At 43.0% G+C, this 12,353-nt stretch overlaps 1 protein-coding gene across 1 annotated transcript in view; it reads right to left on the reverse strand.

Annotated features, from left to right (window-relative positions):
• RNF150 (ring finger protein 150) overlaps nucleotides 1-12,353 on the reverse strand; it is a 127,907-nt gene that overhangs the window by 54,287 nt on the left and 61,267 nt on the right. The window contains exon 2 of the mRNA XM_055709421.1: nucleotides 2,803-3,053. Coding sequence (XP_055565396.1) covers nucleotides 2,803-3,053 — 251 coding nt within the window. The remainder of the gene's footprint in view (nucleotides 1-2,802; nucleotides 3,054-12,353) is intronic.

Consider the following 12,353-nt stretch of genomic DNA (forward strand, 5'->3'; position numbering starts at 1 on the left):
ATAGTTGCAATGCATCAGCTTCGAAAAGGCACAATGGAAGATGACTTAGGGAGACTTGGAGTGGCCAAGGACAGATATTCAGCAATCTTGCTTTCATGTAACAGTGTTTCATGTAACTCCTCCTGCTTGGAGAGAACGGCTTTTTCTGCCAATTGTATTTTGCAGTCAGCCACACCATCCCATTCCCCCAGCACAGTGCCCAGACCACCAATCCAGAGGAGGCTGAGCTGCTCCCAGTAGCAACTCCAGTATCAGCCAAACCTAGGAAGGGCATGCATGACGGAGGTTAACAAGGGTGCAGGCCTAGGTTCTTATTTGACACAGGAAACACAGGCCCTCACAAGCCTTTGTTTTAAAACTGTGGGATTTTAAACCGTTTAGATGTCAAACTGAATTTAAGCTTTTTAAGTTTTATTTTTCAATTTAACTGAAGTCACAGTTTTTTGCAGTTTCAGAACAGGGCAGTCAGTGTGCACAGTTAGATGTTATTGCATTGTGGGGTAGGAAGTGATAGCACAACTTCCTCTGAACAGGCTAGCTGGCTCCCCCTTCATCTGATGCTCTGTTTATCCAAACATTTCAACCTTTGGATAAGCTTTAGCCTGAGTACATCAAATACAAACAGGAGGAAGCATCCTTTCTAACGCTGGCCAGCAATGAAAGTGCTTAAAACCCTTGCAAGGCTTTCCAACAAGTAAGCACACTACCTTCACACAGACACATGCAAGTTACAATGGCAAAATGTTCTGAGCACAATGACAAAAGAATTTTGCTCCAGCAAAGCAAGATGGAACCGTTTTCCTTGTATGTATCGAAATATCCAAGATACTAATATAGAACTCTGTGATCCCATCCTTGTGCTACACGAAAATATGTCTAAGAAAAAAAAACAAACATAACTTTAAGGGGAACAGAGCGTCATCCTCATGGAAAGGGCAAGAGCAAGATGAGCTCTTCTGAACTATCTACATTATTATATCCCATAGCCAGACCCAAAATTAAAAAAACAAACCAACCAAACAGCAGCAACTAATTAACAGTAGTGGTTTAGCTTTGTCTGTATATTGTTACCATTTTTCATATGAAAAGAGCTAATCAAGGGATTAGAGATACTAAGCAAAACTGGATGAAGTACATGAAGAAATTCTAGGTTGCCACATATCATTATTACAGCTTTGGCAAAAAAAAATAATTAAAAAAAATTGCTTAGGAGGCATGCTTTCTTATTCTTCTGAAGAACAGAACTAGTATAATCATAAGTTATTAAAACCAAACCTCTGCACAGGACAACTGTTTGTGCACATGTTAGTCTCATGCAGACTTCAGAAAGAAAATACTGAAAAGGCAATCTGCTTGAATATATAAACCTATCAGTTCCAAACTATAGCATATTACTTGAATGAGCTTCTTATTCTCTGGGTTTCATGTTTATGTATGTCTATTTACACTGCTAATCTGCCTGTATAATTACTTGATTGAAAGCACACTTACGGTACTCACATACATAAATTAAGCACACATGTGCTTTTGCAGCCAAAGCATTTAAAAATTATCACAGCCGTTACAGTCACAGCGAATCTGCTGCCAGTGATGTTCAAATTCCAGCTGGGATCGTCTCATTCTTGCTATCCAAAACTTCATATTTAAAAGGAAAATATATTCTTGCTGTCTGTAAATACAGAACAGCTGTTCTCTATCTCAGAGGATGCCTGAATTTCAGTGGAGGAGGGTGAAGGATCCCTATACATTAAGTATATGATACAGAGTTTGTGGCAGTACCTTTTCTCTACAAGATGACTATTAACTCTCTTAGTTTTACTTTTTCTGCAGAGCAAGCAAGGCAACCCTCCCCCTGCCCCAACAGTAATCTATTAAAGGTCCAGAAACATCTCTGAATTACAGGGCATTTTTTCCCCTGCAGTAAAATGGTTACCGCCTCAGATTTCATACATTGATAACATTTTCTACTGTACCATTAGCATGAAATGTAGAAGCCTCAGCTTCACAGTTCTGCTGATGCTGAGATAGTTGCATCCAGACACAAAAAGATTAAATTTATTATTATCATTGCTATTATTATGCACTGCTGAACCACCATAAAGATGCACCGTGCTTTATAAATCCAGAGGGCCTCAGGACCTAGCGTTCATTTCCACTGCTGTTGACTTCTCTCCAGCGCCATACATTTTGTATCTCTTTCATGGGGTTTGGACAAGATGCCAAAACCAAAATTAATGGAATAATATTGGTGGCTATCACTACAGCATTTATGTGTTCAGTGATCATTGACAAATGAACAGGGACATGTTTGCCTTTCAAGCCCAATACTCTTGTAAAGGAGCAAGAAAATGAAACCACTTTCTGTTCTTTTTTTTATTTCTTCACTTACTGTGAACCCTCGTTTCACACACAACATTTACATATCTCGCTGTATTTCAGTCATCATTTTGATCTCAAGGGTCATTAGTTATATACATTTCTACTTCACTTTGGCTATATGTACCAAGGCAATCTTTTCACTAATAAACATTACCAACTTTCTATTTCTTGTGTGTTTTCCATGGGAGAAAAAACCCATAATATATTCACAATTTATTTTTTCCTGATTCCCATCTATATTGACAGAAGTCTTGGCTTTTCCCAGACACAGGCATTTTAATATTCCCATTCTTTCTACTTTCTTGTTTTTTGTTTTGGTTTGTCTTTTTTACCAAACATTCACAATTTCCTCAACTTCTACTCTTAGGCTGAATCCCATGGTGATTTTTTGAAAACACAGCCAGCCATTCCAGCACTGCTCACCTGATTTCTGTCTCTGGCATTTGCGTAGCGGAATCGCTGGATGTAATAGAAGACCAGCCATGCCAGTGAGATGATCATCAGCACAATGAAGGAGATGGAGACGAACACCACAGAGGTCCGGCTGACGTACTTCTGCAAGTTGCGCGTCCCAATGGTTATGTACATCATCACAGTAATGTTCCTCTCCAGGAGGCTCACTATCTCTTTTCCTTTGGGTTCAGGAATCATTATTGCTACAACATCTTCTAGGCCTATCAGACAGGAGAGAGAGAAAAGAAACCTTAAGTAAAATGACTGATTGCCCTTTCTCTTGCTCTCCTCCCTCCTGCTTACCAAGAGGATGGGTCTGGTGAAGGTTTCAACCAGAACCAGTTACACAGTGTGTTTCTATAAACTGATCTCCATGAGATACATGAAGTGTGTTTCATAGGTTGACATAAACACAGATTTCCATCAGTACCGAGGCTTATCTAGACGATATTACTGTAAGCGCTGCAGAAAGTGAGACAAGCTGCAGCCAGCATCCTTCCACCCAACTCTTCATATACATTTATCATAGCCCATTTTGCAGGGTCACGAGACTGTCAAGCTTTATAAATAAACTATTACCACTTTATGGTTTAATATTAGGGGTATTCTGTTCTTCCATTTCACTAAACAAGCATGTAGACAATTTTTTATGTTTTGCAATAGTCAAATTCTGAATTGTACTATGCAGCTAAGGACAAACAGGATGTATTTTAACGTAGAAACGTGCTAGAAACAACAGTGTATGCAATGATCACAAACTGGCATTTAGAAAGAAAGGTACAAACTGGAGGTGTCTGAAGTCAGAGAGATGATGCTGGGGTGAGGTTTCAGAATTGCAGCTGAAATCCCTGGAAATCACCCAGCATGTTGTTAACACCACGGCCACCTGTATTATGACTCTGGCAGGAGGACAAAGTGCTGACTGACTCAGGACATTCACAGAAGTGGAAAGGGATCACTCAGCTGTGAACGGAGACACAAGACAGCGACTTGCATTTCACAGAATAGGGTAACAGAATCATAGAATCACTTAGGTTGAAAAACACCTTTGAGATCACCAAGTGCAACTATCAACCCAGGACTGCCAAGTCCATCACTAAACCATATCCCTAAGCACCACATCTACGCATTTTTTAAACACCTGCAGGGATGCTGACTCAACCACCTCCCTGGGCAGCCTGTGCCAATGCTTGACCACCCTTTCAGCCAAAAAATTTTTCCTAACATCCAATCTAAACCTCCTCTGGCATAACTTGAGGCCATCTCCTCTCCTCCTGTTGCTTGTTATCTGGGAGAAGAGACTGACACCCACCCGCCTACAGCCTCCTGTCAGGCAGTCGCAGAGAGCAGTAGGGTCCCCCCCAGGCTCCTTTTCTCCAGGCTAAACACCCCAGCTCCCTCAGCCGCCCCTCACAGCACTTGTGCCCCAGCCCCTTCCCCAGCCCCGCTGCCCGTCTCTGGACACGCTCCAGCCCCTCAGTGTCCCTCCTGCAGCGAGGGGCCCAAACCTGAACACAGGATTCCAGGGGCGGCCTCACCAGTGCCCCGTGCAGGGGGACGGTCACTGCCCTGGTCCCGCTGGCCACACTGCTTCTGACACAAGCCAGGACGCTGTTGGCCTCCTTGGCCACCTGGGCACTGTGCTGGCTCATGTTCAGCCGGCTGTTGACCAGCACCCCCAGGGCCTTTTCTTCCAGGCAACTTTCCAGCCACTCTTCCCCAGCCTGTAACCTTGCATGGGGTTGTTAGACCCACGTGCAGGACCTGGCACTTCTCCTTATTGAACCTAAATTTCCAATGGCATTCCCCTCCAAGCTGATATCCAACCCAAGTTTCACTGACGCAGCACTGTGCTCTGGTCCTCATGGTCCAGCTCAGATGTTTCTCCATCAAAAACATCTGGGAGGTATAAACCAGGTTTTCAGAGGTATTTAGATGCTGAAGACCAGGGGGTACCCAGCAGGATTTCAGATAAACTAATGCAGACAGGTGGGCGGTGTTCAATGAAAAACACTAACCATAGCAGAAACTTTATCAAGTTCTGTTGGGTGCCTTGGTCAATTGGACGTACTGAAATAGCTGTGACAGACTGTTGCTACTAATAGATGATATATGCTGCTCAGGTCTTGAGGTAGAAGTGCAAACACCACCACTCTTCCTCTCGTGAGACTTTCCATCATAACACTTTCCTGATTATGGACAGGCCAGTCAATGAATAGTGGGACATCAATAGTTTGGCTAAGTCAAAAGTTTTAGATATCTATGATAGGAAACTAAACCTTTCTGCTAACACTCTTCCACAAAGCATTAATAATTCTCAGCTATTTTGCTTTATTTGTCTATTAAGAACCCACGTTCAGGAGCCAAGATAAATCCACCTTTGCAACTCTTCTGATACTTGTTTATTACAAAAGGCTAATGCAAACATTACCCTAACAGCCTAGGGAGAATTTGCCAAGTCTCAGAGTGGCTGAGAAGGGCACTGCTGCCACGCCAGTAATTTTCCTGCAGTCAATAGACAAATTGTCTGGAGCAGTGCTTAGCTGTCCACATGCCTGCCCTTGTTCTCTTCCCTTTCTTGAAAGAAAATAAAAAATTTTAAATCACTCTACAAGAAAAGCAAAGTGACCACCTCACACATAGCCAAAATGAACCCGTAGTGAAAAATACCACAGCCAAAAATACTGAAACGCTTTTCCATCAGCTCCTCTCAAAAGCCACCATTCTGACCCACTCAACTTGTCCAGCATGGGCCTCTAACATCCTTTTCAGTACCTGAAAGCCTATAAAAATAGGAGATACAGACAAAAACTTTTTCAGTAGAAAATTCAGGTAGTATCTTAACTGTTTCATTATCCTGAATCTTAAGTTTCTTTAATAATTACGTTTAATTCAACTGAATATAGCTTTGTATATTTCCGGAGAATTGCAAATAATGGGCACATGCCAGATATGGCATGTTGCAAATAAAGAATCATACTCAATCGTTCAATTATGAAATCAGTATTTTTGTAATAATAAAACAAGCCCACCACAGTAATGCCTTATCTGTCTTTAATAGTGAAGTAACGAAAAAAGAGGGAGAAAAAAATTGTGATCTCATGCATAAATTTAACTTCATTCCTGTTTTTCATCACCTGCCCTTTCAGATTAAGCTACGGTGCAGTTTGCTGGCATCAGTTCACAGTGGAAGCGCAACTGGTTTGGAGTAGGAGTGCAGCCACGCACATCCCTTCTCTGCTCTCTCCTCCTTACATCTCTATGTCCAGACAGTCTACTACCACCTCAAGGTCTAGGGTCTTTTAAGATACTTTAAAAAACACAAGATACTAAGTAAATTGCTGTGGATACAGGCTTAAGTAAAATTGTGGTTAGAAATGCCAAATAGAAGACACAGCTATTGCAAGAGGAAAGCAGCTGCTTTTATTTATTCAAAACCTTAATACATTCACGTTTCAGGCTATCTGGTTATTTGCTTGGAAAAGATGACCATTTGTAATGAAGCATTCTTGGAAAAAAATAACCAAATCAGCAACAAATAATAATCAGGATTTTTTTTTAACATTTTATTGTGTTTCTGGTAATTTCTCCAAGGCACTATAGAGAATGCTACTTGATCAATCGAGTCATTAAGCTAAGTTTTTAATCTCAACTATGCTCAATAGTGGGAAGAAGAAAGAGAGAAAGTAATTTATTTCCCTTTCTTCCCTTATACAAGAAAATGTTTGTATTAGTTTCAATATCTAATGACACATGAGAAGCTCTGACGTAAGTGAAAACTATACACATTAAAGAAGGGAAATAATGTAATGAGACACCAATGTTACAGAGGTGGGTTTCTATGCCCCGGTGCACATTTGTTCAACGGACTTCAAAAAAGAGAAGGTAGCTGGTAATATGTACTCATGCTTCTCTGGTGCGTTAAATGCTAACGATGCCTTTCATTTAACACACCCACAATGGTAACTGCATTTTGTGGCACTCTTGTTACCTAACACGTTTCATTTCTTTTTCTGGCCAAGATTAATGCAGGGTTTGACATGAATTTTTAAGTAGCTGTCAGGATGAATCAGAGATTCATAAGTCAAAGGTATTCAGGCTGCAGTGAATGGATTTTTTTTTTTCTTTTTTTTTTTTATGGCTTAGGAAACATTTGACATATCAGTGCTCTCTCCTTATGAGCCAATAATAAAACAAGTAAGGTAGAACTCTGGGATTTGGGATTATTTAAGTCACTTTAACTTACTGACGCATATTTGCCTAATCAAATACTTCTGGGTAGAGAAAATGTGCTGCCAGTCTTCAGGCAGTTATTCTGCTTCTTGGCTCTGCATCCCATGGCACTAGGCAGGAGGGCCACCAGCACGGTTATCGGTGGGCACCGGACAGCCCTGGGCATCGCAGGCTCCAGAGGGGCCGTGCTGGAGAGCCGTGGACAGGCTCAGCTTGTTTCCCAGTCACCAGGCCGAACACGTAGCCCTGTGGCTAATCCACTGATGGCACAACAACCGCACCAAGCTGCGGCTACTTTGTTCACTTACAAAAAAAGTTGCTCTGGAATTACTAGTTCTCAGTATACTGAGTCCCCTAAGCACTGTATCTTCCTGTATGGGTCATCCTGGGCTCTTCCTCCCCCCGGCTGCAAGAGGAGTCCCATCTCCTAACAAACTGCTAACAGCAGGAGGAACCACAGGGCGAGGGGAGATGGAGAGAGCACCTGCAGCAGGTGCCAGCCGCCTGTGACACCTACATGTGGCAGCAGACGACAGAGTTGTGCAGCAGCGATGAAGTCAGAGAATGTTTTCAACGGCAAGATGTGCACTTTGGAGAAAGACGTGGAAAACCTTCTCCAAACCTTCCTCCTCCATGCAGCCTAACAATCTATTCAATGGTGACAGAGAAAAGAAAGTCCTCAGTTCTGTACCAGTGGCTTTTGTAGAAGAAATGAAGAGATTTTATAGCCAGAAGACGTACATAAATTCTCCACCTTGGCCACAGGTTGTGCTGACAGACCTGTGGCATTTCTTAGTTCTGCTCTGGGAGCTTCAGGGACAATACTGAAAATGGTCCTCTGCTCTCTGAATTTGCAGTCAGGCCGCTGCTGTAATGCTTTGACAATTTTTGATGGAAGCTCCAAGAAGCGGTATGTTTCTGACACATCTTAGAAGGGACGACTTAATTCTTCATGCTTGGCAGCTGCCAGAAGTCAAAGAAATGATTAATTGAATTATTTGAATAGAATTCCATTTTGGGAGCCATATAGAGACTTCAAGAGATCCTAGCAAGATGTAAATAAGGATTTCTCTTTTGCTGTACAGCAAAATCAAGTACGAAAGTACTCCTTTTACAGATTTCATAACCAAAAACTCAAACACTATTTCAGAGTTTTGAAATTACCCTGATAAAACAGACTGCGTTCAGTCCTGCTCAAAGCCCAGGAACAGAAACCTTGCAGGAGGGTGCAAAAACTTAAGAAGTAAACAAAAAGTTGCTTAAAGACATAATTTCATTTTTAGGAATCAATTTCAGTAACTAGTAGCTATTGGAAAAAAGCAAAACAAACACAGATCTAAGCAACTTGACGGCCTGTCTGTGCCCAGCTCTGGAGCATCTTCCCCAGGCTCAGCCCCTGGGTCCTGCCAGCCCCACATGGTGTGAGCCAATTCTGCGGTGGTGCTTCCTGCGAGCTCAGCATCGCTCCCCCTGCACAGGGACTCACTGTGCTGCCAACCACGCCAGTGCTTTCCTGCCGTAGCTCCTGCTGCTGCCTGAGTCTGTGTGAAGGGATTTTACGGTATGATCTGGATGATGTATAACATTTTAAAGCATGTTTGGAGCAAAGGACACCTGCTGTTTTTTAAAAGAATACTCTATTTCTTTTTTCCTCCAGAACAGCTCTGCTGAAAAACTAGCACTGAAGAGAACGAAAAGAATCCCTGGTGATGGTGCTGCAAAATGGTCTGTTGGGCTATTGGAAGATACTACCTTTTGCTACAGTCCTTGTTCTCTTTGAAAATACTACTGCTTTGTAATCACGTTTGGTTTCTTTACAGTGAAATTACATGGGAAATGGTATATAGGTTAATCAGATGGCATTTCCACTGAATTTTAATGCAGCTGTTCTAATATTTTCATAGTTGCAACAAGGATTCCAAGTCTTTAACACCATCCAATAAGAGTTCAATTTCAGTTCTCCTGTTCTGTATAGTGCAATTATAAGTTGCCCAGAAGATCAGCTGTTACCCATTTTTCTGCTTTAAAAGTAAACACAGGCTTAAATTACATTTTTTGTGAACTCAAAAATGACTTTTGGAAATCACAGCAGTATTTTAGAAAAGCTGATTTCTAAGTTTCACCCATTTCAGAGAAGCAGCTGCATAATATTGTTTAAACAACACCCTGAACTCTTACGTACGCCAACTGGGAAGCGTTACCTGTAAGAAATCAAACTGGCTAAAAGGACTGTTCCCTGCAGGCACTCTCCTTTATGGGGAATTCACTGCACTGCTCCCAAACTGAAGCATCAGTAAATGAGACTATAGAAAAAACTGGCAAAGAGAAGAGCAATATATAGTAAGTAGCAGTAATACATAGTCAACACATCATATATCATAGGTGAAATGACTACAAACTGTCATCCATAATCTCTTGCATAAACTGTCTCAATGCCAAAGGTCTAGAAAGGACACCAGTTTCTAATGAGCTTTCATAACAGATATGGGCAACTACAGATCGGGTTGTCCGAAGTTACTCACTGAGGTTCCTAACCAAAGACTCTTAAGCACAAAAGGTGGCTCTGAATTAAATAGGAAGGGCCTCACACAAGAAAATAAGAGGTTAAAAGACAGGATCTCGATGCTCAAAACATCAGAGCGCCAAGTATAAAAGACAGCCAGGGACCACAAACTGCTGGAGGCTAGGAGAACAAATCTGGGGAGGCAGGACTAAACCTTCACCCCACGCTTACACTCTTCCCCAAGCAGCTGCCATTTACCATTATGAGAAACACAGTGCTGGGACAGATGGACATTTGGTCTCAAACCATAGACTTGCTTTTACGTTAACAGGGAACTGAAAGTTGCATCTCCCCTGGAGAGAAGAAAGGTTAAGTCAAGTCATCACAGCAAAACGATGAGGTCTGATTACACCAAGAAGTCCCCGCTCTGAGCCAGAGTGGGGAAACCATTCCTGTTTCCATGACCAGTGATGAACAAGAAAGGACTGGTGCCTCTTGCTTCTCAAAGCCCCAGTCAGAGCTTGACCCAAGGAGGAGGGTGTTTTTCCCATGCGGAGGCAGGAGGGTGGGTTAGTGGCTCAGAGCTTCATGCCACATACATGAGCATTAAGTGTTCAGCTGCCACCATGGGGGTACGAACACAGGCACAAAGCAGAGGAAAGCAGCAGCAAGATGGGACACGCACCGGCTGGCCTGGACAGACAGTGCGCATCACTCCCGATGCTGAACATCACACCTGGGTCCTGCAGATGGGCCCATCCACCTCTTCTCTGAGTGCCCATCCCAGGAAGGTATCACTGTCACCAAGGGCAAGGGATCGGTGAGATTTTGGGCAGGATTTCACCCTAGAGGGAATGAATGCTGCCGAGGGGGATGCAGAAGTCTGTACCCACCTACCCCAGGGCCAGCAGGCACTGCCTGCCCCGGGTGCTCCCCAGGCAGCAGCACCACTCGGCCCTTGCGCCCCGCCGGGTGGAGGAGGAGAGCTGTCGGCTGGGAAAGGAAAGCAGGACCGTGACCATTCTTTGTCCCCACGGCTAAAACAGGGACACACCAGGCAGGCAGAGCTAACCCCCCCCCTCTAGAGTGCCCAGCCTGAGAGGAAAAAAAATGCAGGGGAAGGCCAGAAGCAGAGACAGCATAGCAGCACGTAGCCCTGCTCTTGTGGATATCAAGCTACTGAAGTTATCAGAACACGACTTTTCACCATATAATCTTTTTTCTTTTTTACTTTAGAGCCCTTGCTTTGCAATGATGTAGGTGTTTTCGCAGCCCCCCCGCCCACATTTCCCATTTGTTTTCCTTCTCTGTATAAAAGCAGAGAGATATTTCCTTCAGCTTATCCTCTCCCTCATTTCCCGCTTCTCCTTGGCACTGTTAGCACTCGCCTTGGTCCTTTGCCCATCTTCCAAAACATTTAACTGTAAATCAGGTTTCCTTAAAAGGAAAATGCAGCAACCAGGGAGAGAGGAGCAACACCTTTTCCCTACAGCACTTTTCCCATTTGCAAATGAAGGAAACTCTTTTATGCAAACTATTTTCTTATTTTCTTAGACAACCTTATTGTCACAAAACACTTTTCATCGCGGAAGCGCAAATATCTAGTAGGATAATTAAGTGACCTGTAAAGAAAAAAGACCTACTGATGTTAATGACTAGCTACGGTATGTAAGTAACTGATATAAAAGTTTTCCATTCGGCCCAAAGTGAACAATAACCTCCAGCAGAGCTGTTCTCGGTTCATTTCTTTTGATGCTAAAACCAGGAGAGGCAAGATGCTTCTGGCTGTGATCTTTCCTGTGAAAAGCAGTCTCAGCCACTGTTTATTACTTTTTAGGGACAAAGAAATTTCTGTTTGTGTTTTTGTAATCAATGCTGATCTTGCCAAGGCTGTGAGAGCTCAGAATATATTGACTTCCTCTGATTTTCTGCAGAAACTGCAGCAAAGAAAAAAGAAGTAAGAAGGTACAAAACTCACAAACCCAGATCAAGCATGATAGCTGCATTTTTCCTGGGCTTGCTTCCCACAGTGTCAGCTCATCACTCTGCTGAACTAACCAATGCTAATGAACCAATGTGGTGTTACTTATTCATACTTAATTATAGAATACGGGCGGCTCTTGGAGAGGTTTCCTCAGACCCCAACACAAGGCACAAATTTTTGAGACTCTTATCTTAACCAGGATAGTACTTGTAAAAGGTGGCCAGATTCCTTCATGCAGGTCTTCCAGCTAGGATATGCTTCAACTCGTAGCAAAATATGCTACAGGGATAATTTATTAGTAAAATATAACCCTTTCAGAGTTGTGGCAAAATACACCCACTAAAGCAGAAGCTGCTTTGCTATCTTCAGTGGAATTGTGCCCCCCTCCAAAAAAATAATAAAAAAAAGGTCTTAAATAGCATCTTATGCAGTCAGGGTAGAGGACAATGCAAACACGAGCTATTTACTGTGCCTGGTGCTCTTAGAACAGGTATACATACATTTTCGTTTACAAATGGGGAAAACAGAGCACGTGTGTCAATAAAAGTTTGTGAAAGGTAAGGGCAGGGCACCTAAATCCCACCCTCATCCCTGACAGGAAAGCAGCACCAATACTTTGAAAAGGCAGGATGAATAAGCAGAACGGCTGGAGCTGCTCACACCTTCCTTGGAAACAGGGGCAGGGTTCAGCACAGCCCTGCCTGCCTGAGGCGCCTGCCCTCTGCTAGTCGTTGTCCACTCCCTGCACGGGGGGACACACGAGTCTGTCACTGTACCCCTGCTTTAAACCCTCCTCCGTCT

Source organism: Falco cherrug, chromosome 1 (genome assembly GCF_023634085.1).
Source record: "Falco cherrug isolate bFalChe1 chromosome 1, bFalChe1.pri, whole genome shotgun sequence".
Lineage (NCBI taxonomy): Eukaryota > Metazoa > Chordata > Aves > Falconiformes > Falconidae > Falco > Falco cherrug.